The sequence below is a fragment of the Lepisosteus platostomus genome, chromosome 1 (assembly GCF_059453375.1).
Source record: "Lepisosteus platostomus isolate fLepPlt1 chromosome 1, fLepPlt1.hap1, whole genome shotgun sequence".
Lineage (NCBI taxonomy): Eukaryota > Metazoa > Chordata > Actinopteri > Semionotiformes > Lepisosteidae > Lepisosteus > Lepisosteus platostomus.
Window position 1 is genome coordinate 51,303,294 of NC_142611.1, and position 25,248 is coordinate 51,328,541.

The 25,248-nt window shown below is 38.7% G+C and overlaps 1 protein-coding gene across 2 annotated transcripts; it reads right to left on the reverse strand.

Annotated features, from left to right (window-relative positions):
• Positions 1-561: 561 nt before the first annotated feature.
• Positions 562-25,248, reverse strand: slc44a1b (solute carrier family 44 member 1b). 2 transcript variants are annotated; one of them, XM_088631472.1, is made up of 15 exons: positions 24,094-24,231; positions 23,111-23,253; positions 19,521-19,657; positions 18,051-18,144; positions 17,370-17,539; positions 16,991-17,080; positions 15,964-16,103; positions 13,441-13,627; positions 12,755-12,920; positions 12,334-12,490; positions 11,873-11,956; positions 11,385-11,522; positions 9,622-9,858; positions 7,701-7,787; positions 562-3,764 (listed from the first exon to the last, which is right to left on the reverse strand). In XM_088631472.1, the coding sequence occupies exons 1-15, from the start codon at positions 24,214-24,216 to the stop codon at positions 3,741-3,743; spliced, it is 1,977 nt and encodes a 658-aa protein (XP_088487598.1). In that variant the 5' UTR covers positions 24,217-24,231; the 3' UTR covers positions 562-3,740. The 2 variants fall into 2 exon arrangements, with proteins under 2 accessions (XP_088487598.1, XP_088487593.1); XM_088631467.1 differs by lacking the exon at positions 562-3,764 and adding an exon at positions 24,907-25,248 and having other exon boundaries at positions 6,595-7,787; positions 24,094-24,183.

Here is a 25,248-nt window from a genome sequence, read left to right on the forward strand (position 1 = left end):
AGCCTTGCTCTACTGAGGCAACCTTTTAATGATTCTTTAAAAGGTTGAGCTGTGCGTTTCAGGAAATGTGCCCTGAAGGCCAGAGTCACAAATTCTTGTCAGTAATTGTAAACCTTTCATGGCGGGGAAAGAAAAAAGATCCCAAAACAGATAGTTTTGTCTACGTGCACAACTTATAGTGCAGCATAATAATGGCAAATTATTTTTACGGAAAACAGCCAATGACCCATTATTGACATTATGTATCTTGTTACATTTTTGAACATTTGTAAAATGTTTTTCATTTCATTCTCTCTCTAAGATCACAAATACCTTCCGACACGTGTAACATAGTAGTAAGAAGACAACTCTTATTCAGACTTCGTTAAAAAAAGTGCAAATACAGTAGAAAAAACATTTACATTTACCATGAAAAATGCTGATTAGGGAAACCCCTATACAAAATTAAAAAACTATTTCTATCAGCATGACACATGTAGTTGTCTGTGGTCAAACAAAAATTCCAAATCTTGTAGCTGTAAAAATGAAATTTCATTTTAAAAAGACACTGCACACAATATGTTAAAGTTTTCATTTTATTATTTTTTAAAAAAGAGATACATAAGAAATAATATAAAAAACAAAATTTAGTTCAATTTTACAAACAATTACTGCAATTAGGAGCTAAAAGCTATTATTACACCAGACTAGTAACCAATTTCATTTTAATATTTTCTAGTAACCGTTCATCCCAAGTGATTTCTGCACAATAAAACCTCAAATTCACAAATAAAATAAAGGGAATCACGTCTTGCAACAGTAGATTTAGAGCTGTGTAAAGCTATTGATCCATTTTATAGATCGGTCTAAGTCTGATGATTTTACTGCATTCGATTTTACAACTTATGTAGATGGAGTCCATACTTGTTTGAAAAAAAATGCAAATCTTACATGTCCTTTAGATAATTGTGGAAGTACCCAGATTTTTGCAATGGTTATCATGGAACATTTGTGTAAGTCTGACTTTCAGAGAAAAGTTCAACATGAGGAGACTAAACAACACCATTGTTGCTGATCTAAGCTTAGAAATCAACAATAATCACACACAGGCCTTTACATTATCATTACATTGTACAGATTAGGAAATCATTTCTATTGATTGGAATCGGTAAAAGTCACACTTTGGCAAACAATGCCTGGCTACATCTGACCCATTGGTTTGGAACCACAGAGAACAGGTAGCAGATTCTCTATGGATGACAGTAGCTGCATATAACACTGTACCTCACTATCACTCACTGTGTACTGTTATCCTGAGAAAGACTCAAACTGGTATTCCGACTGCTACTAAAATTTGAATCCTGATCATTTTAGCACATCCTAAATTGTTTGTAAGGTTTTAAGGACATCAATGACTTTAAAGCAACAAGTTCATATTGATTTCTTTGGTCTTATTTTTCTTCCTATCTAGTTTTCTGAGTAATATAATATGTAGGTAAGAGACATGTAAATTAGCAGGAAGCTTAAACTACGTTTACAGCTACCTTTCATATTTAATCAAAATTTAAACATTTGGCTTTAATAATTTCTAAAGAAGCATTTTACCATTGTTAACACGCTTTGCAATACAAAGCACAACAAAAATGTGTATCATTAGTGTAGTCCCATTTGAAATAGCCTGCATAACATGCTTTATACTAAAATAATGATCACAAAAGTAAGTTTTGCACAGAGCATATAAGCATTCAAACTATCTCTACTGAGAGCTGTTTGTCACTTACTGTAAGTTTTACACACAATTTTTTGTTGTTGGTAGTTCAGTTTTGACCAATGAATTCTGCTATGAATCCAGTTCATTGAAAGATAAGAATGGATATATTCTGGTTTATCCATTCCAATGCTATCAAAGCAATATTTAACTGTGCATTAATGCACGGCAATGGCCCTTATATACCATGTATGCATCACTGAAATCATTGAGCTGTATAAACAAGAAACGCTGCAATGTCAGTTCAAAAGGAAAAAATGCTAATCCAGTTTGAATCATTTACAAATCATCACTCAGTATTAAATTTCCCAGAATCTGCCATGATCATTGCATTCACAAAAATGTAATTTTCCAACTTTTTATGATGTAAGTGTTGATTGGGGACTTAAAACATCTGAGTACCTAAGAGGTATACATTTAATTTAATTGGTTTCAAGTTTTTGCCATTCGTGATTCATTTAAACACACCTAGATTTTATCACGAAAACCAGACCTTTATTTTTTTTGGCTTTGTCAAAACATTTTAAATGCTTCTTGGAAAAGGGGTTTACCTTTCCAAGGGTGGAAAAACCCCGGAATAAGAACAAGTTAGTGTTTTGGTCCGATCGGACTGCTTAACGTTGAATGGGAAACAATCGACCTTCAAAGCCGGAACTTTTAAAGACAAACCAAACTACAAAAACAACTATTATCCATCTGCCGTCAAGTGACCATTCTAGGATTCAACATTATAGACCAGATACAGAAATGACGAGATCCAGCAGGAACCAAGGCCTACTGAACCAGTTAAGGCAAGGTGCAAGACGATTTGTACTCCCTCCATTTGTCTTAAAATAAGATCTATTGCACACCTGGAAAACTCTTAATTACAGAAGAGTTAGAAAACTGTCACCATAAACACATTTTTAAACAGTTTTAAGAATTTTAGTGCAAGCAGGAAGACTTCCCCCCCCCCCCCCCAAGATCATCATCGCTATTCTGTTATTGCTCGTCCTCTCTAGCTTCAGGGTTCTCCACGGCCTTTAATGACATCGGATTTGACATGGAGCAGATTTCTCATCACACTAAGAATCTGGGCAGCATTGTGACTTTCCTGTCGTCAGTGATACGAATTAGTGTCCGCAGCTATCAGTCTGTTTGACGCGGTCAAACTCTCATAAGCAGATTATATGGCTGTCATTACAGTTTGTAGGGGTCAGCTGCCCAAACTCTTCTCATGTGATCGCATTGTACAAGTGCGAACAGTGGAGGACCCTGAGCTTGTAGCAATGTGAAATGAGCACAGTCAAGTCTGATGGTCAGGATAGTCTGAGCCTATCATTGCCCTGTTATCGGCAGTCTTCCACTACCTGCCGTGTAAACTAGAATGACTTACACCGGTACTGACTGTTCTCTCCTTAACAGTCTTGATAACGTTTTTTTTTTCTAACAGTAAATAAATGTCACTGTTAATGGTGAGTAACATTAGTAACAACTCATTAGTGAAAAAACTAAAACTACAGAAACGTGCCCCTAAAGCTATTCCCCTCCCTTTAAAAAAAGATGCACAGAATTTGCTGCATTTAAAAAGCAGCTCTTATTCTGATCATGTTCATACACTTTGTGTTTCTTTAGAGGAAAAAAAAAGTATTCAAGCAATGCTATACAAATTCAGTTACAATGCTTGTTATTTGTAATTAGAACAAGATGAACAAAATCTAAAAACTTAATGAAAACTGGCATGATGAATTACTTTTCAGTCAAAACTGGACATTTTAGTGCTGCATTTATCTAGACGACATTTTAGTCAAATATAAAAAGGACATCACTACTAAAATGCATCAGTAGTTAAAATACACGGCGCTTTCATATAAAGTGCTTCATTACTTGAGTTATTTTACAGTTTCTTATTAAAATATTGTATTCCCTGGAGTGAAACCATAGTAAACATGTTACACATTGGTAAAAATAAACATTTGGAATGTTTAAAAAAAGTTCCATTAGGTGATTTTGGTCAAGCTGAACTTGCTCCAGGAGCCTAGAAAACAAAGTGATTGAGTCTTACTCCAAACAGTCACAAGCAATCACTGAGGGCACTGTGTGCACACACATTTAATAATCCCTTAAAGACTGAGCTCTGAACGGTATGGAGGTTCACTGGAGTGTTAGAAATGATTTCACAGAAGACAAAGTAAACAGATAATGGCTGGAAAGTGACACAGAAACACAAACAAACAGCACAAAGCGGAAACAGTATCCCACGCTGAGTAAAGTCAAAAGCTTCAAAGAAAGCATGCTTGTTTCGTTGCTTCAATACACAACGTGTAAAGTGTTGATATATTGAAATTAAAGAGGTTTTAAATTCTTGTGGCTTCTTCGTTTAAGGCTAGAAGAAACACACATGCAAAGATGTCAAAGACATTCAGCTGTGAAGAGCTTGTGACATTTCATTTTGAGACCACTGAGGAACTGCTAATGTACTGCACCACGAGAAAAAAAAAATCACAGCCATCACCCTTTCCGACAGACATCTCGGTGTGTAACTAGATTCTGGACAGTTGAGGATAAACATTAAAGTAGTGCTGTTAGGTGCCTTTTCAATTTGGAAATGGCAAAATGAGCTATAAACTGGTCCCCAAATAAGATCCTTTAGTCATTGCCGTAAGCAGTCTATTAAAAAATACTAGGCTTTCAAATTTGAGAACCACGGTCAACATGAAGAGAGTAAATTACTTTAAAGGTGAGGGGAAAAATCCCATTATTTCTGGCATAAAATGAAATTAGAAAAGAAACAAAGACAGCAACCTGCTGCTGTAAAGAACTTGTAACAGTTTTTAAATAAGGGGTACGGCCATTTGAAATTTTCTCCAGGAAATGTTTCATATATAAAAAAGCATCAAAAGAAGCTTATCACTTATAACTGCAACTTCAAAACACATCAGACAGTAACACTTAGTAGGAAGCGACATATCAAAAAAGTCATCACGTCTATTAGCCTTAATCATCAACAGGGAGATTATTGTGAATGTTCAAAGGTAGTAGCATCTCTGGCCACCAAAGGAAACAATGTAAGCTGTACAACTTTGACACATTATTGTATAAAAAAGGTCTTAATTATGCACAAACATCCCAGCATACTTAGGGCCATGTATAAAAAATGCGAGGCAGGTCTGGCTGCAATTTGACCTCAGTGACTTTGAAAGACTGGTGATTGTTCGGACACAATTGGCAAGAGCTTCAGTGACCAAGACTGCTCGACTTGTTTATGTTTCAGGAGTATGTCAGCAAAGGGCAAGAGTGGGGCAGAAACACATACTTCAAGACTGCGACACCCATGTATTAATACAAAGTGCAGGGCAAAATGGGCGTGCACATTCTGATCGAATGACATGGGCTGTTTTCACTCAGTTTAATCAAAAACAGTCCACCGAGATCTCCATAGACCAAGATACGATACTCGGGTTTCACTGCACAAACCACTCAGCACACATGGGGATTCGTGCTTGCGAGTCCTGAGGATAGGCAAACAGCACAGACAATGGATACTGCCAGATTAATCATCTTTCACCATGACAAGTACATGTGCTCTACAGCTTTGTGTGCTTGGTTCCGACAGTGAAAGTCCATGATGTTGTGGGGTTTATTTCTCTGGCATGGTTTGTGCACACGGATTCCCTTAGAAAGACCAGGTCAATGCTACTTACAACTTGATGGTACTGAGTGATCATTATCACCACATGTTGCAGTATTTCTTTCCTGCTGGGAGAGGTGTATTCCAGGATGACATTGACCCATCCACAGAGCACATACAGTTGCCAATGGTTTGATGAGCACGACACTGATGGTATCTACTGTATGTCATGGCCTTCTAAATCCGAGTCCAAGTCTCATATTTTAATCCAATCGAGCATTTATAATATATTCAGAGTTCACCAATTTTCTTGTAGAAGAACAGTGCCACGTTCCTCCTGTCTAATTCGAGACCCTGGTAGACTATGCCACAGAGCACAAAGGCCATGCTGGAATCACTTGGTGGTCTCATGCCCTATTAAGTGACTTTATATTGGAGTTTCCATCTATCCATTGCATCTCTGTCTTCTTGTACAGACTGAACAAGCACATATCATCATGTCTCATTCCCAATCTTTTCAGTGGGGCTCAAGTTTGGCAAGCATATAGCATAATTGCCTCTTTCTCACCTTGCAGGAGAGATGTTGCTGCATGAGCAGCATGAAGACATGCATTGTCCTGGTAAAATGTTGACTTCAGGAAGGCCACAGGAAGAGCAGCAAGTGAGGTCCTAAGACTTAACCGATGTAGTGTCTTGCAGAGAGGCCAACACCAATCACAGAATTCTGCAGCTACTAGTTATTCCTACCCAGTGCAGGTTACTTGGAAGAGTCACCGACAGATTGTTTGGCTGTAACATCTCGCAAGTTACTTAACTTAATCGACAACCAAAGAAACTCCAAGATATTCAAGGCTAAGTTGTGAAATTGCATAACTAAAATGTGAATTAAACAGATTCTGAGATTAGTGATCAGTGTGACACATACTCTGCTAAAGGGAATGAGGCAAAACACTCAGCTGCAGTCATTTTAATTGAAAAGCAGCTCATTTTGCTTCATAATATTGCCGATGTCACAGTTTTTCATTTGCAGTGTTTTTTAATTGTTTTTTTAAATCCTGAGTTAACATTGAACATGGAAGCTTAAAATGTGTATGCAATCAGAATTTATTTTTCAGATTAAAAAAATTAAGTACTTTTTAAAAAGAGTTAATGATATTTTTTAGTTTAGAATTTAATAAAAATATATTCCTTTAATCTTTTCTCAACTACATTTGCAATATTACTCTCCCCAGAGAGTAGAATATATATAAAACCTAATACGTATTACTACACAGAATAATCATACAACCACTGAGTGCATCTAGTTTTTACCCATTTGTAGTTTTAAACCTTCTTGATGCCTCAATACTTCTCATTTTAAACACTTTGCCAATATCTGGAATACCGAATGAACAACTGCTTGTTTGTAAAGTAGTATCTTCTGTAGAGTCAACAATTTTCATGTTTTGTCATAGTTAAAATGGATAAGCTCATAGGTTGCAAATAATTTATTACACTTGATCACCTTAAATGCTCTAACAACTTTGGATGAACAGCTCATAAACAAGTCTAGCAAAGTGTAGACTAGCACTGATGACAGACAACTGTGTATTTTAACTTTCAAATGTGATTTAAAATGTCATTTGGCATTTTTGTGCATTACTGCTTCTAGAAAACAGTGGAGTACTGTTGTTAGAACTGGGATAGTTTTTAATATACTATTTTGAATGACCCCAAAACAGCACGAGTCCTTAATTTGATTATACATTCTTAGACTCAACTTTGTTTTACTTTGAGAAACTGGACCTCATATTTGTCTCCCTGTGTAAAAGCAGGGATAAATATTCAAACATTCTTAGGGCTGTGTTTATAGAGTCAGCCAGGTAGGACGCAAGTGCCATCTCCAACTGGCCAATTCTATTGCCTGACCACGGTGTGCACTGCTTTAAGGGATAAGCATTTGTACAAAAGATGTGTTCTCACAGGATCAGCAGATCCTCCTTAAAGTGCACTGTGATAATAAGGCAACAACTACAGACTTGAGTTCTTAAAGAAGAACAGGAACTATTGGCACATTACATAATGGAATCAAGCTGATCAGAAGAGCAGTGGTCTAAAAATACTGTCTATATGTACAGCGGGATACTGTTTCAGCTAGCTTGCTAGAACAGGAGATGACTGAAACAATGAGAAGAACTGAAACAGTGAAGTAATGGGGAGGTACAGAAACAGAAAAAGCATCATGTCGTGAGTGAGACACAGCACAAAAGCTTGTTCAGAGAAAGCCCAGTCTACGAAGACAGAGATGAAGAGGTAATAGAAGTGAAACTCCTGGAGGATGTCGGACTCGGTAGGGCCACTCACCATGGGCTTCGCCTCCCTGCTGTCAGTTGAGTGCGGCCTGCCCCTGCTCCGCTCTTTCATCGGCTTCTTGCTGCTCTCCACAAACTCCTGCGACAGCAGAGAACACAAGTCAAGTCCGTCAGCAAGGAAGCACACGATCATTTCGGCAACCAGGGTCAGGAGGCTGCCTGTCCGTCTGTACAAAACAAGCGAGATCTACAAAGTGTAACGCCCTTGCCGCAATAGGTCGGCCCCCCACTGTCGGGGGCTCGAACCCAGGATTCCCGCGTCACTCAACAGGGACCCAGCCCGGTGACCCAAAGAGAGATCTCTCTACTGCCCAGTAGCTGTAGCCCTGCTATCACAGGGAATGGTGGCGACGTTACCCTTCTGGTAAGCCGGCTCTTACACACCCTGATGGCCCTATGCGTTACACTCTCCCCCGCTTATCTCGCCGTCCCCCAAAGAGATCTCTCTTTGGCTCACCGGGCTGGGACCCTGTTGAGTGACACGAGAAGAGGTGCTGCTGGAAGAGGTGTTAGTGGGGCCAGCAGGGGGCACTATCCCTGCAGTCTGTGTGGGTCCTAATGCCCCAGTATAGTGACGGGGACACTATACTGTAAAACAGGCGCCGTCCTTCGGATGAGACGTAAAACTAAGGTCCTGACTCTCTGTGGTCATTAAAAATACCAGGGCGTTTCTCGAAAAGAGTAGGGGTGTAACCCTGGTGTCCTGGCCAAATTTCCCATCGGCCTTTATCAATCATATTTAACAATCCCCCTCTATAAATTGGCTTCATTACTCTGCTCTCCTCCCCACTGATCGCTGATGTGTGGGGAGCGTTCTGGCGCACTATGGCTGCCGTCGCATAATCCAGGTGGATGCTGCACATTGGTGGTGGTGGAGGGGAGTCCCCATTACCTGCAAAGCGCTTTGAGTGGAGTGTCCAGAAAAGCGCTATATAAGTGTAAGCAATTATTATAATTATTATTACAAAGATGTGCGGTGGCCCCGAAAGACATGCGATGTACAGAAAATAATAACATAAACACGCACTGTTTCTCAATAAGAATAACAATCATATTTCAGCAAACACTGTTGTTCTACATTGAACATTTAAAGTACAATAAACACAAAAGTTTTTTAATGTGATTTAAGGACAATATAACCTTTAAAGTTGTTTTCTTTAAATGAATTTACATGGCAAATATGTCAAATAAATTCTGATGAATAAGATTTCAAGGACTGTAGGAATAAATTTACACTTATAAAGGGGACAAAAGCAATTTCTGTGATGGATTACATGAATAACCAAATTACATTTCTTAAGATTACAATAAAGCAATAACTCTAAGAGTAACAATGTAATTTACATGGTGGCTTCCAAATACATTTACAACTTTTCTTCAAATCCTTCTAATTTCACTGCCTTAACTTCAATCACCTTGATAAGGAAAAAACTTTATGGCTCACCAAGAGAAAAATCAGGACTCAAAAAGTGAGAGTGAAAACCTACAGATCCCAACATCTCTTCAAATTGGTGAGTAAGCAGTTATCATTCGTGACAAACTTCATTTGTTCCCATGAAAACCTTTATTATTTTTGTGCAGTGAAGTTACAACCATTCCTTGAATTGCCACGGAACTAATGATCCGATTATCAGAAGTATTCAGTAAAAGAAAACCTCTGGTGGTCCTTAAGACAACGTACAGACTCTTCCTGAATGAACCTGTAGCTCCCCATCACAAGGTAGAATAATAAGTCGACGTAAAATCAAGGAATAAGGGTCCTTACACATGAAATGACTATCCTCTTTGCACAAGTTATTTTGTTAAATAAAAGGTTCCGTTGTGAAATCAGCAGATCATGACAAAAATAGATGAAGATGTATATGAATATAATCTCATCCCAGCCACACTCAATGAGCCCAAAAATGTCTTACCATAAGAGCCTTGTCCATGAAGTACTCTTTCCCAGGACTCCCATCATTGTACGTGGTATCGATGGCAAAGCACAAGAAGAGGACATCCACAACTATTTCATATATGGAGAGGAAGCAGTGGGCAACCAGGAAGGCGAAGAGGCACACGATGATCAGAGGGAGGACCCACACTGTGTAATCCCGCTGGTAGTTCAGAGCCAGTACGCCCACAAAGGCTGTGCTGGAAACTATCAGGACCTGGAAACAGACACACAGTAGCTTCCTGTTAGAAGCAAGTCTATTCCTCTTCTTACTTACTGCCTGGGAATATTTTATTACAAATTTCTAAAAGCCCTAAGAACACCCCAAGACAGGAAGGTATAGAAAACTACTTATACTAACATTTCCACAAATTTCCTTAGAATCTAGAGGTATTAAGTTTGAAATGGATAAAGTTCAATACTTCAGTGGACATCAGAACTGTTGACCACTCGTGGAAAGTGAGGCTTTCTTTTTTTCTGCAATTTATTTTTTAGACTCATATGCATCATCCACCTGAAGAATTTGTTAAATGTTATTCATTGCCAAGTTTGACCAAAATAAAAGGCTTTGCTTTAAAGCTGCTCCACCATAGCTCTCAAACAGCTTCACTAGCACAATCTGTGACAGACGATGAAACAGGAACATAGGAATCATTTCACTGGTTGATGGCTCTATATACAAACCGCTCTTATCTTTGAAGACCTGGCCTGGAAATTAACAGGCTTATCAAGCTGCTGGCTTCCTGTGAATGACACAATCTACAGAAGCATCTTTAAAGAGGGCCTAAAACTGTTAGTTCAATTTGGATACTGTGTCAAGGTAAAAACTAACAGCAAATAAAAATGAAAATCTAAAAAGCCTAATAACTTACCTTAATAGGTGCTTTGATAATTTCTTTTGATTTTTCTTCCAAAGCCTAAGGGGTGATTGTTCTATGCTAAGGCAAGATAATTTATAGCTGAAAGTAGGGCTTGAGCTCTCTTTGTATTGAAACATTTGGTAATTAACTTCAAGACTGAATATTTTGCACAAATTTCTAAAGGAAATATCTGCTACTGGCACAAGCATTGTGGAACAAAACAAAGGCCTTCAGAGAGACCTCAAAAATACATGCTCACTGTTTCTCTTTTCTATGTTGCACAACCATACTGCTGATTTCTATTTACTATTACAGATTATTGTCTCTTCCTGATTCTACTCCTCTTTAACAGTCTCAAAGAGATTTAAAACTAAAGAGACATCAAATATTAAGCTGCTCTACAGCAAGCAGAGCTGAACACCTAACCTACTGCATACATTATATCTACCTACAGCTATAAGAAATTTGTTTATGACTTACTGTAAAATGGCTTTACAATTAACAATTCTGTCTCGGGTCTTGTCTGAGATTGACATTTATAATGCTCAGAAAGAAGACACACATTTGTTTGTCATTTTGTATTCTCATACCCCCTGACGAATACTGTTGCTTATTCGTTTGTAACGAAAACCCACTCATTACCTAATCACAATTTTATCAAATTAATCATGAACCTCCACAGAACGATTTTTGTTTCAAACATAGGTGCTTTCTCTTTTCAGCACTGATTACTGAAGGTTAATTTTTGTAACCTTGCGTGATGACTGCATGAAAGCATCTCCCTAGTACAAGATTCGTGACTCTTTGATTACAGCCCTGAAGAGTGTAGACCAGTTTTAATTTAAAAAAAGCCTCAGTGCTACTGATCTATATAGTGCCATACCTTCCCAAGAAACAAAACAAAATCTCCAACGGTGTTGATCGTGGCAACTCTCAAGGCATTCTCCACCAGAATCACAAAGGCATCCTTTGCAGATGTGCAGAAGTTGGTGCTGTTGATAGCTGTAGCTGCATATGCATTCTGCAATAAAAAAAATATCAAACATTTTAAACCTTTGTTTTTTAAAATCATTCTTTTATACATCTCACACTATTTGCAACTCTTGCTAGTTCTCAATCTGTAAGGGTTATTTGTATATCAGTGCAACCAAAACACAAAAAAGAAATCTACTGACACAAACAAGCCATGGTTATCTCAAACATAGATAGCTGAGTTTACAATGGGCTGAATCTCAAGCTAATTATTTCTTGCTTTTGGGTGCACAGTATTCTTGACATCATTTAAAAAATATTATATTTTGAATTGCCACAAAGTATATATATAGCCTGACCTTCAAAATCATGCATCTGACCTAACAGAGAAGAAAATACCTGATTCAGATAATTTAGGCACTTCTCCAGACACCACAAGCAGCAAATACAGGCTTTCAACATGCACCGAGCACAAGCATTTTCCTGAGGGATGGAAAAGAAATTTAAAATAATTACCATAATAGCAACACTATGTTTCAATTGCCTACCATTTCATGAATTCCTTATGTAACACTGCAGACATCATTTATCTTTTAATAATGGGAAATTGTATTTCATTCTGCTGCTTCCTAATCACCGATATCAAAGGATCTCACTGCAGCAAAAGCATTAATGTTCTAGTTTCAGAGTAGAAAGTAGAGATACTGCAATATACAGTTAGAAAATTGATACCAAGACTAATATTTCAACATTTAGATTTCAATGTTACTTCTCCGTGGCTTGGACAGACAACACATGGTCACCTCTGTAAACAAAATACTTCCACTCTGTTGTTGCAACCAATTACCTTTTCTCCTTACCTTTCCTTTCAGTTGATTATGAATGTACATGAGGATCAATCGAGGGATCTTCACAAGTGTAATGATGAAGGATCCCTTCGCCACAGTACCGAGATGGTACCGGATAAGACGATATACGGATGACAGTATAGGAGTAAGTGGTAATTTGGACTTATCCCTACAACAAAAGAAACAATCATTTCTGAGTGACAGCTGCGTGTTCCTCTTTATTATAATCTATAAGTTAACAGCTGGCAGTAGTAACCGAAAAATGGGCCTAAAACATGTTTTGGTAAACAAGAGTGATTCTGCGAAGTGATTTTAGCACGTCCCTCTTTAAGTCCAGATTCCAGACTCTACTGTGCAGAGACTTGTCTTGAAAGAATGAGCAAGGAAAGCATACATCTTTAGGTTTACCAATGTCATGTAGGAAGCCTCTTACCTTGTAAAATAATAAGTGACAACAGCACCAGCAACAGTCATCTGCTGACACGCAAGAATAAACTCGCTGATCCAGATCAAGCCAACTGCGTGATACCAGGTCATGTACTGCAAAGGGCTCGACATTCGGAATTCCACCAAACCCTTTTCATTTTGTGTTGGATTGCCTATGAACATCAAAAATACATTTTTCAACAACAGCTGCTGCAGCATTACAACAGGCATCAGATTAACATGACAACCACAGTGGTGAGGAGTACACAGAGTGTAACCAAATTGTTCAGGGTAACAAACGTAGTAAGTGGTAGAGCCAAGGCTTGAACCACGAACTATTTTAAACAGAAGATATATTAAAGACAGATGGAACTGGTTTTCTTGTGTTATTTAAAATGGACATAATGCAATAAAATAAACAAGCCCACGTTTTATGGTAGGAATTGGAATCGCAATGCTACTGACACTAAGCATCTTTAAGTACTTTAACAGATCTTTGTGTTGGGAACTGATGAAGCTCTCCTTTCTTTCAAAATGAAAGTTCTAAAAGCATTGCAACAGAAGTCACGGATGGCAGCTTGCAGAATGGCAATTTCAAAACCTATAGACAGTGAACCAGCTGGCTCACACCGCTCGCCGTTAGCACAGGCCACACAGGGCTGCAGAACCATATCGGCCACCACTGCACCTTACCTGCTGTGCCCAGGAATAGCAAAACCATTATCCAGTACATCCAGAACAACATCAGAGCCAGAAACGTCCAGAAGGGCTGGAAGACGAGCAGCGGCAGGTGGATGAACACTTTACCCGCCACATGAAATAGGGCGATTGTCAGAGCCACTCTTTTCCGCATAAAAAACATGAGCAGGAGCAGGATCACCTAAGTAAAGGGAAAAAACAAAAACAAAAAATGGCCTCAGACATCTCTTTAATAAAATTAGGAAAAGAATTAAAAATATTTCTGAAGCTTAGCATAAAAAAAGCACTTTGAAACCCAGCAGAAAAGCAGAAACCCTCCAACCATCCGTGACCAGAAAGCTGCTCACCCTGTAGAGGGTGGCCTAAAGGCAGGGCTTACCCCAGCAGCACAGGTCACAAAGAGGGTCTGACAGCACACTGCTCCTAGCCTGGATGGGACCGATTTTACGATGTCTCAATTAATCGGAAAAGTGCTTGTAAACAACAGTTAACAAAATAGGGGCCTGTCAGGTGGCTCAACGGGTGAAGGCACTCGGCCGAGTTCAGGTCTAGGACATCTTACTAGCCAACTGGGACTGGGATTCCCCATACAGTGGTGCACAACTGTCTAAGCAGTGCCGAGAGGGGGATGGGAGCAGTTGGCCAAGGTTTTCACGGCTCGCAGGCGCAACATGACCTCTGTGGGCTCCCAGGCACTTGGCGTGGGACGTGGCTCTTCTCAAATCAGCCTCCAAGTGTTAAAAAGTGTTAAAAGACCAGTGGCCTGAAGGAGGATGGGTGAGAGAAATCTGCTGAAATCTTAATCCTTCCCTGTGTGCGGTTACGGTGTTTGTAGCCTCTTAATCCTACATTTATATATCACAGCCCTGGGGTTCTGGGTTCAGTTCCTCAATTGCTATCAGATCTTCCAGTTCACCATACTTGGTCATTAGATTGGAAATTCTGGTTCAGAGAGCCTGGATTCAATTCCAGACCTTGGGCACTTTCTGTGAAGAGTGTGTATGTTCTCCCCACGTCCACGTGGGTTTCCTCTGGGTGCTCTGGTTTCCTCCCACAGTCCAAAGCCATACAGGTAGGTTAAATTGGCTTCTAGGAAAATCGGCCCTGGTGTGAGTGTGTGCATTCTGTTTCTGTGTGTGCCCCCTGCAATGGACTGGTGTCCCAGCTAGGATGTATCCTGACTTGTGCCTGTTGCTTGCCGGCATAGGCTCAGGCTCCCCCACAAACCTGTACTGGATAAAGCAGTTCGAAAATATATTAATGGATGGGTACAGCAGCGATATTAAAACAGCTATAAATGCAGATCTCTCCAGGTCCTCCAATATTTGTATGTTGGCTCACTTTCAACATTTTTGAGTTTCTCCCATGTCTTGCTAATCTTGCTTATTTGTGAATTTGTCAACTTTCACTGCAGAGAAACACCAATAAAACAGTTCCTGGAAAAAAGCAGATTTTATTGTTTGACCACAAAAACTAAACTGCTCTAGCCTTAGTTGCCGACACAACAACGCGTTGCTTACAAGACTAAAAGTTGTCTTAAAATGTATGTTGAAAAAAGAGTGAAAGGACCATGAAAGTGGGTCAAAGAATTAATTGTTTACTAGACGTACAAACAGTTCCTGGAACCAGTGAAAATTACATAAGCGAAAAGAAAGACATGAGACAGCAAAGGTTGAAAAAACAAAGTGCACATTGAAATCATCGTTATGAATGAGGCTCATGCAGTGCACATACAATGGCTCCAGTACGCACTTGGACATCTGTTGCAGAAACACTTACTGGAAAAAAGTATGAAAGGGTAACATGCTGAAGAAAGATATAAGATGTGAAACAAGGGTAAACCGATTTCTTTCTGCACAAAGACTTCTTTTGGTACAAAGTGTAAGTGAATCTTTCCCTACCTATGGAAAGATAAGACCGGCCATTCAAAGTGTTCAAGGTCTTGGGACTGTCCAAACACAAGTGACCTCCCCCCATTACCATGGTAACAATTTGCCTCAGAAATGGCTGAAGTCTCCTACATAAACTGGAACTTTACAACAATTCTCTGAACAATTATTCTCTTGATCTTATTGTTCCTTGCATGCAATAAACTCAGTTGATTTAGCTCATCTCGGGGTCCAGAACTTGTTTGTCTGTTACAACAATGTCTAAAGCTTTAGGTCCAGTGTACCTTGGATGTGAGCTATGAACCAAATTTGTGATGCAAGCTGTAGTTTCACTAAATTCGAGTTTTTCCCAAAAAGTGCAAAACTGGCCTTAGGCTTCCCAGTTGGAGGAAAAAAAAAAATACTGGATTACATTTTCAGACCTTAAGCCCTCCCAGACTGCCACTTTATATAGAAATGACAAAATTCAATTGCGTCCAAAGAATTAAAATGGAATTTTGTGTTATACTTTCCCTGGAAAAAACAAACAAACTGTAACAAATGCAGAACAGAACTGCTCTCAAAGGACATGGATGTAGTCATTTAGAAGCTGTAACCACTTGAAACAACAGGAACGTAAGGAACCTACCGTGAAAATGGTAGCAGCTATAGCATAGACCATGAGAGCCTGGACATTATCTTTGGCTACTTCCAACTGATCTGCTGGCAGCGTAACATTCAGCGACTTCTTGTGATCTGCATAAAGCCACCACAGAACACCTGTGCCCCCTGCAAGCAGCAAAATAGGTTTTACAATTATTGTCAAATCAGCATTTTATTTTATAGCCCCTTATGTCATATTTAATTCAGCAAGCCTGAAGAAACTGTGATCATGATTAAGGGAAAAAGTCACACCTAAAACTACAATGATTATCAAGATTACCATGACCTTTATATGATCATATGAATAATAAATATACATCTCAACGTATGAATATATAAGCATAGTGTGTATTTGTCATATGTAAACTTCTACCACACATACAAACCCCCACCAAAATGGCGATCGCCAAAAAACAGGTATAAGCTAATTAATTCGAAAGTATTTTTCACAATTGTGGACAGGCAATTCATTGACCATGTGTCCTGAAATCAAATCTGTAGAATCAGGCTGACAAGAATGAGGCTTTAATTAAATGTTGTTCTTCATGATCAAGGATTTAAAAGTGATGACTTCACAGGTATGGCCTGCTGAACAAGGGTATTAGGAGATGGGAGCCCTGTCTTTCACCTGTGTCTATGGCTGTAATTAGAGACTGTATATGAATGCATTATTGGAAAACACTAATTTGATTATTTTTGCCCTCTCAGAACCTCAGTAAACTGGTTTCACTAAACAGACACATTATACTTGCTTTGAAAGGAGATGCTGGCCTAGAAGTACACCATCTTGCTTTGAAAGTCTATCTTGAAAAACTACAGCAACATATTCAAGGGAAATAAATAAAAAAAACATGCTGAATACAAGCAGGTCTACCAGCATATCAAAAATAACTTTGATGGGTCAACCACTCAAAGGTGCCTTTGTATTAATATTTAAATATGGAAAAAATGTTTTTGCATTTAGCAACAAAGTCTTGAAGCCCTGTTAGAGAATTTGCTTCAGGCAAACTCACCCAGTGACCCCAGAACCACTAATCCAGTGAGGATCCAGACAAGCACCGTGGAGATGTATCGTATGATGACCATCAAAATCATGGAAAGCACTGCAAAAAAAGACAGGAAGCACCTCAGTACAATCCACTGAGCCTCCTAGCCACTGAATGGATCAAAATAAATCTTTCAGTAGCAAAATGTTGTTTGTAGCTGCATTTTCCCGGGATGTCATTAAACTTCATTATTGCCTTCCTGGGTTTCCCTACGTTACTCAGTGTTTCCGTTTCCACTGCACTAAAATTCTGCAACAAATTCCAGGAAAACGGCTTCTCAAACATTCTTAACAATAATTGTTTTTACTCAAGACAGCTGTGCATAATTCTGAAGGGCTCCCAGTACCTAGAGCAAGCACACAAAGGCCCATGATGATTTCTTTGCTGGTCATCACACCGGTGATTAACCTCTGAAGCACACTGTTGTCACTGACGAAGGTGATCAGGGCTTCAGCAAACTTGGCATAACAGGAGATATCCACAGGGATGCAGCGATGGAATACCGGAATTGACTTACTATCAAGAAACAGAATAAAGTACAAGTGGAAGGAAGAACGTGAATAATGCAAATGTCTCTTTAATGTCATTTTGGCAATGTAGGCAAATCACTTTTCATTTAACTGAATATTAAAACAAAAAGCCATACATATACAATGAGCAAGTGATTTAATATATTAAGACAGCAGAAGCCGTCCTTAGTATGGAAGTTGAGGGGCAAGTTCAGTTCTGTTTTCAACACTAAAAGGAGAAGTTGCTAACAGATACACAATTTCAGTAACAGTGTTAGTTTTCTTTACCAATGTTTCAAAAACTCCATTTTTTGTTCTGCATCAACCTTAGAAAAACCTACAGAGGGAGACTAAATGTTTTGGGTGTCCATGAATAAACCAATGTTTTATGTAACAAAGCATGACTGTGTAAACATGTTCATGGTTTACTGTTATAAGCATATATTTGTTCTTAAAATAAACATGGTGAGAATGTTCCAAATTGAGCACCTAGCGATGTTCATTTAAGATCTACATACCTTGGTGGCACAGGAAGCTTGGGGCACAGGGTATCTTTTTGTTTATGACTGGTATATTCAGTAGGCTTTAACTGATAGGAGCAAAGGGCAGACCCTAACAGGAGAGAAAGATACAAGCAGTTCAGCTCACTGGACAGAAAGGATCCATATGAAGATGAACCATTTACACCTTAGAATCAACGTAGAGGAGATTAAAGAACGTAACTAAATACCCAGAATGGAACTGTTAACTCACATTTCAAAGATTCCAGTAAATAATAAGGGGAATAGAATTCTCAAACAACTTCAGAAAAAGTCTCAGAAATCCTTGTGTATATAGAGCTACATATCAGTGATGTGCAAATTGGTTTACTGTTCTTCATCAAGAGACTTTATTACAAGATTAAATCTTATTCATTAAAAGATTAGGAACTAATGGCAGTCTGAAAATGACTTTCATTCAACATATATGAGCACCAAATACTTGAAATAATGTGTTGAAATGTAAGACAATTGCACAAACATTGCATGAACACTGATGAACATGCTCTTAAGTGTGTGGAAGGCACATAGCCACACTGTTACTGGCCACAGCCTGGGTCTGTGTTTTTAACAGAACTGTATTGTTTCATCTGGTGGCAGGACATGACACTGGCAATGACCTAATACATGCAGTATATGAGACAATGCAGTGAAATAATTTAAACTTTAAAGCTTCTGATAATACAACACGAAGACAAACTGAAAACTAGTAGCTGCCTAAATGCAAAGTTATATGTAGGCTGACTGAAACATTCAAGTAAGAATTGTTAATATGTGATGAAAACTATATAAATGGGCAAATATGAAGCAGAATAATTTCTTATGCCCATTTCCTCTTTTGATTTAATGGCAATGAGGTCTGTAAATCACCTCTACAAAGTGGGGTCCTTGATAATGTAGCTCTCACAATCTGAATCCAAGGTAAAGTAACTATCATTACACTGCAGTGACTATAATTACGATACATGTGAGGGACCACAGTTTGCAAATTTTCATTTGTAAGAGTGTGAAGCTTATTAAAAAGCAAACGTGTTATCAGACAGCATTTTGTATAGCACATGGTGGTTTTGATCCAGGCCATGTGGGAAGTTCAATGTTGGACATGAACTGCAGATGGGATATATTTCCCAGTGCGAAAAAGAAACAATGAACGACAGCAGTATCCCCAGGACACTGTGCTGACACAGGCAGGCATTCAACTGATTATCTTAAACTACAGAACTCACTACAATATTGTGGCTACTGCGTACTATGATTAATAAACTAACAAACAACTAACTAGCATATTAAGTGCAAGTTTTCTTTCTCCATGTTATTGACACTGTGCCTACATGGAACCAAAGGGACCGTCAAAGAAGCCGAGGGTTTTACACTGCATATTAACAGTCTGACTGAATTCCCAATAAAGGCATTCCTAAATATCTAAAACAGTAATGTCTTTGGTCTTACCGTTTGTCTGTGCAAATTTCCTGATATCGTTGTAAGTCTTTAGCTCCACACTCGGACATGATGTGACGCAGAGAGCCATAGACTTGATTTTCCTGTTAATGATGTCAATATTGCATGGATCCAAAAAGAAGACGTACCTACAATAGAATAAAGAGCAGAAAATGCAATATATACTGCACAAACACCTTTGAAACAGCACAAACGTATCATGCCAGCTGTACACCTGGTCTAGGAAAGTGAGATTAACTACGTAGATAAGAAAACAAGTGTAGAAAAAAAGTTACAATTTTAAGGTAAAGCAGGGATAAAGGTCTTTTGTCTTAACTGAGCTCTTTACCTTGCGGTTGTACAACCTGAAAGTTCTAGAAAAACCTAATATACGAAAAATATTCAAATTCAATATCACCGCAGCTCCACTACTTACTTTCTATATTAGTGAACATAAGAGACAGGTTAAAAATGAGAAGATTCTGAAACAGCTAAGCTTCCCAATGCAAAGAGAAATATGAAGTTCCTACTTGTCCAAACATGAGATGATGAACTTGCAACAAAGCACCTTTCAAAGACATTACAGAAATGGGGCAAACAACTACACAGGTTGGCCAGCAAAAGAAAAAATCCCTTTTAATCATTAATAAGCAGGTGAATATGGAATAAATGGAGCCAAACATTGCCAATCTGTTATTTCTATCTATTTGTATGCTCTATATTCTCTATATCCATGTGGATTTGTTATTGAAATTAATCTGAACATGGAGATGGTGCCTTTGACTTGCCATCTCATTAGGTGATGTCATAATGGGAATGTTTATGGGAAGTGCAACTATGTTAAACATTTACCTGAACACTGATTAAGGCCCCTAGCCTTGGGAGTGCCTGCTACTGGCCCAATATTCCATTGTCAACCACTGGTACCCCTTAATTAGCACATATAGAAAAAACTACAAAGAAACACTGATACATTTGAAGCTATCCCAACCATTAAGAAAAAGTACCATTAAAGAAGTGTACAAATTTTCAAGCAATATTAAATCATCCACGCAATATCAGAAATTATGAATCAAACAAACCATTGACGGATGTAAGCGCTGATTTCAACACCCTTTTGGTCCGCTTTTTTTAATGAAACAAAGGTCTGCTCAGCTATTATTACCACACTTTTGCAAATTAATTACAATAAATGTCCTTATTATATACTTGTCAATGCAGTAAAGCAGATACGAGAGGACTTCAGCATGGGTGGACGTTTTGGCAAAATTCAGCGATGTAATTTCAGATCAGTGAAACCCAGCATCAACCCCAGTAATTGGTAGTGGACACTATCGAAGAGGAAAAAGGCACCTCCGTTTTTTTTTTTAAGTACTCTCAAACATTAGCCACAGCAAAATACTCACAGCCTAACTTAGAACCTTCATATCTGTGTGAAATTTGTTTAGTAAACTGACAAACTTGAGAGCAGTTTTAGTGGCAAGTCTAGTCCTGACAGACCACAAGTCACTGGTTTCGAGAGCTCCTGTAACATCCTTAAGAACCGCTTTACGTATGTTCTAATAGATTGTTTTTAAAATGATGATCCTGTTTTCTTTAAAATATGGCATTATATGACACGCAGTTCACAGCAGCTTTTACACATTATAATTCCAGAACGTCTGTTCTGAATGCCGGTGCAGTGAAGCACTGCAGCTCCTTCAGTGTTTCAGGCTGGACTATTGCGCTCTTTGCTACATAACTTGTGTCATAATCACTGGAACACCCCAACATAACCAGGGGTTCCACACGGGAAGATTTACCTGCACTGCCCTTATAACCCAAAGCTGAGAAACGGATGCATTTTGTACTGAAATATAAAGAGCTTATCATGGTAGGGAAAAAAATACTTTATAATCTGCTTTCCCTGGAGCAGGATCTCTGAACAAACAATGGAGCATGAAATGGTCTGGAGCAATCTGCTTCATGTTTGGATTTCACTTAAGTTTTCTTTTAGCCAGCAGTTTCTGAATAATGGCAAAGTGTGTGAATGTTTACATTTTTTAAACTGATTAAACATATTCCAAAATCCTCCAACAAGTCATGTACGCTACAGTTGCGTCTAAACCTGAAGTTTGGATCCAATTCACACAGAACAATGTACTGTAAAAAACAGATGCCGGTGCAACATCTCCTTTTTGTTTTTGTCTGCATGAACAGTGTATAAGATCAGTAGCATGACAGTACATATTTTACATAACATTTACCACAACTGAAAACCAACACACAATGAGCAAAGTTAATGAAAGGGAAAAAATGCTCACCTTTCCTGACAAGTATTATACAAAATCCATGTCACTTAATAGAATTAAGAAATGTTATAGCATTTAAAAAAAGCTTCATTCAATGCAGGTGCACTACAACAGCAGGAGCATGGCTCCTCTAAGTCACTGAAGATGGCAGATATTTACTGTAGTTCCTTTTGATAGAGACTGCTATTTCTAATGATGAGACATTCATGCAGTGAAGGGAATTATCTGCTGCTGTGAGATATTAAAAACCAGAAAGCACATTTAAAATAAAAGTTCTGCAGCTGTCACATTTAAGTCGATCTGAAGACAAAACTAGAAACCAAGTAGATGAAATAGGTAAAGCAACTTGCAGTTTTCACTATACTGCCAGATTTGTCTGTTCAAATTACTAAAACCCATTAAAAACAAGACAGAGAGATCACACAGTGTCTATCCTTTACATTGTTACACATTGTCGGGGCAAGATGGAGCAAGACATAAGAGCATGATGTGGCTTTTGTATAGTACATTTAAGATCATGAAAGCCATTTTCCATAACTGTACTAAAAGGTTATATAAATGTCTTTTTGCACCTGTTCTTCACACTTCTAGTAAATATAATACCAGACTCATTGTATAAGCAAATAAATAACCTACGATTCGCCAAAGTGTTGCATTTAGAGATGGACAAAGGATTCCTCAGTTTTTAACCTCTGTTCATTTAAACATTTTGTCAACTGGCCAGACTCAGAAAAAGAGCTCCCTGTTTGCACATCTCAACTATTCTCCGATACAATGAAGACATTGTTTGTCTTCTGGAGCACAGCAACAACCACAGGCCCTCTCTGTAGCCTGAAAGATTCTCCATTTATGAAGTCATATTAGTTATGATATTTCAGAGATTAAAAACACAGTTATTGCAGGTAAAGTCCAACGTCTGTCAGATCTACACGTGGCAGTGTTTTGCCTTTATGAAGACTGATTTTGGATGAAGGCATTTCTATGAAGCTGAACATTACAGGGTTTCCTTGTCATAACTTCACAAGGGGGATCACCTGTCCCTAAAGATTTGCTCAAAGTAAAACCATCCTAAAGGGAGCAATCAATAAAGTATGATTCATGTCGTTCTGTAAAAGACCTGTCAAGATCCATTTTATACAAGTCTGTGTTGTATTTTTAGGCCACTCTGTAGAAGCACTTCTTTATTAAACATTAAACAGAAAAAGGACTATCTCCACTCCAAAAGGGGAAGTGTTCCGTTCTACAAGATGTTACGTCAATCCATAAAGTGAAACTTTTAGAAGAAGGCAGGACTAAGAATATGATACTCACTTTTTGTCAGTTTGGTCCAGTCCGCTCAGTTCTATACCTTCTATCTGGGAGTTTTTCTGGCCACAGGTGTTGCCATAGCTGTCATATCCATGCACCAGCCTGGACGCTGCTCCAGTGGCAATAGCAAAGCCACAGATGCAACCCTATGAGAAGCACATGCACTCATAAGAATGGTGAGGAGAGAAATACACCACAGTTCTATTTAATTGTGCATCAAAGATGCACTGCAAAGTCTTACTGATCCAGAAGAGACAGCAGGTTCTAGTATGCATTACATAGTTTGGTCACCATGGCCCCCCAGTGCACCCAGTCATTTTTCCCGTGAACTTTCACAAGCCCATTTGTGAAGATTTCAACAGAATATTAAACATCTGAAATAACATGGTTTAAGATTTAGCCAGGGCCTGTAACTGTGCTGTTGTTTTGTTTTTAAAGGAGCCTTTTAAACCGAGTAAGGGACGCTTAGTTTCTGCTTTACGAGCAATGTACCAAACACCTTATCATCTTCTTCGCAAACATGATGTATTCTTTGTGGATCAGTTTAAAATAAAATTAAACTCTCATTATATACACAGTTATCTTTTCTTCAAAACACAATTATTCAGAAAAATGCTTTAAAAAGTTAAGGTAAATGTGCCATAAGACTCTTCTCTTTAATATACGATTAAATAGGTTATCCCAAACATTCCACATTCTCATTAAAAACGTAGCATTTTCAATAGTACACACCCCTGAACCGGAGCAGAACACTTACTCCATTTCCCACTCCTGGAGCACATATCCAGACACAAGATGAATTACTTTCATTCTTTTTTGCATGCAATCGCAATGCTGCTAAAATTCTGGAACTGAAACATCAATCTCTAATCTCAACACAACGTTCATCAATTGTACAACTGTGTGTGAACTACCACAGCAAAAAAAAAATCCCCCAAACAGAAGAAGGAGCAAATGCACTTAACTTCCCCAACACCTATACTTACCATGCCGATGCAGAAAGCAATAAATATCAGGAGCCATGGAATGTCAGTACAGTTCCGTTCTTCCAGGGGTCTCCAGTCCCGCTTAGACCTCTGTAAGGAAACAGCAGAATTGCTAGGCATCATAAACCTTGCTCCCAATGCCTCAGCTGCGTGGAAACAATTTAATGTCCAGCTGTTGGTTTACAGTGGCAGTATATGGAGGTATAGCCGAGTATCCACGTCACTACCATGAAGTAGGCAGGACATCCAAGTCGTGCACAAAAATGCGATAAAAGACTCCCTTTTTTCCCCCCCAATTACGATGTAAAACAATCACACATTGTGCAGAAGAATCGTTGCTCTTCCCTGAATGCCCTTCATTTAAAAACCTCTGAAGAAGAGCACAAAAACGAGGTCAGAATTATTTACCGCTCAAGACAGAGCTGCTTCAGATTGTTATGTAAATACTGATTGTACACTTTTTTTATTCAGCACAAGCTTTACAGATTACACGTCCAAGGCAAACTTGTGTCGAAAACGAGACGCCAACAGAAGCACAACTGACATTACTATCAAGCTACGGCTTCGCCTAGCTCGACCTTGCGGTCGGGCAACATTTTACAAATAGGATTAAAGTGTTGTAAAGAAGGTCACTCCAATGGAGAAAGAAACAAGCCCACAGCCTCCACCAAAACAACACGGTGCAAATCTTACAACAAACAAGGAGAGTTCAAGAGAATAAAGCACAGGAAAAAAACTATACTACGGTACTGCTGTATTGTTTACGATTTTTGGACATAAAATATTCCAGGAGACGTGGAACTATCTTCTCACCTCCGCGCAACCGCAGCATCCCATTGTAGGAAACACTTAGAATCGCACAGAACTTGCAGCACCACACGAAAACAAAAAGCAAAACTTAGCAGGGAGTTGACTTTGCGTGCGTATCCTGCATGAACTGCTCTGTCTCTTGCCGAAAGATGATCCACGAAACAAAACTCCCACCACCGGACAGCCCCTTCTTTCAGCGCATCATTATTTCCTGACTTCTTCCCCCAGGTAAAAAGGATTAACTTTAGGATTTATCACCCCACACACTTCCTGATAATCTCAGGTGTAGCCGGAAAAAGAACTCTAGCCGATCCTCCTAAACTCTCTGGTCCAGCCATAGCGCAG

Excerpts from the sequence above, each read along its gene's own strand:
- slc44a1b (XM_088631467.1), bottom strand. The coding sequence starts at position 24,930 with ATGGGATGCTGCGGTTGCGCGGAG. Across the intron at positions 12,491-12,754 it reads GTCACTTATTATTTTACAAG|GGATAAGTCCAAATTACCAC; the intron begins GTAAGAGGCTTC and ends CTTTTGTTGTAG. Across the intron at positions 7,788-9,621 it reads TCATGGACAAGGCTCTTATG|GAGTTTGTGGAGAGCAGCAA; the intron begins GTAAGACATTTT and ends CTGCTGTCGCAG.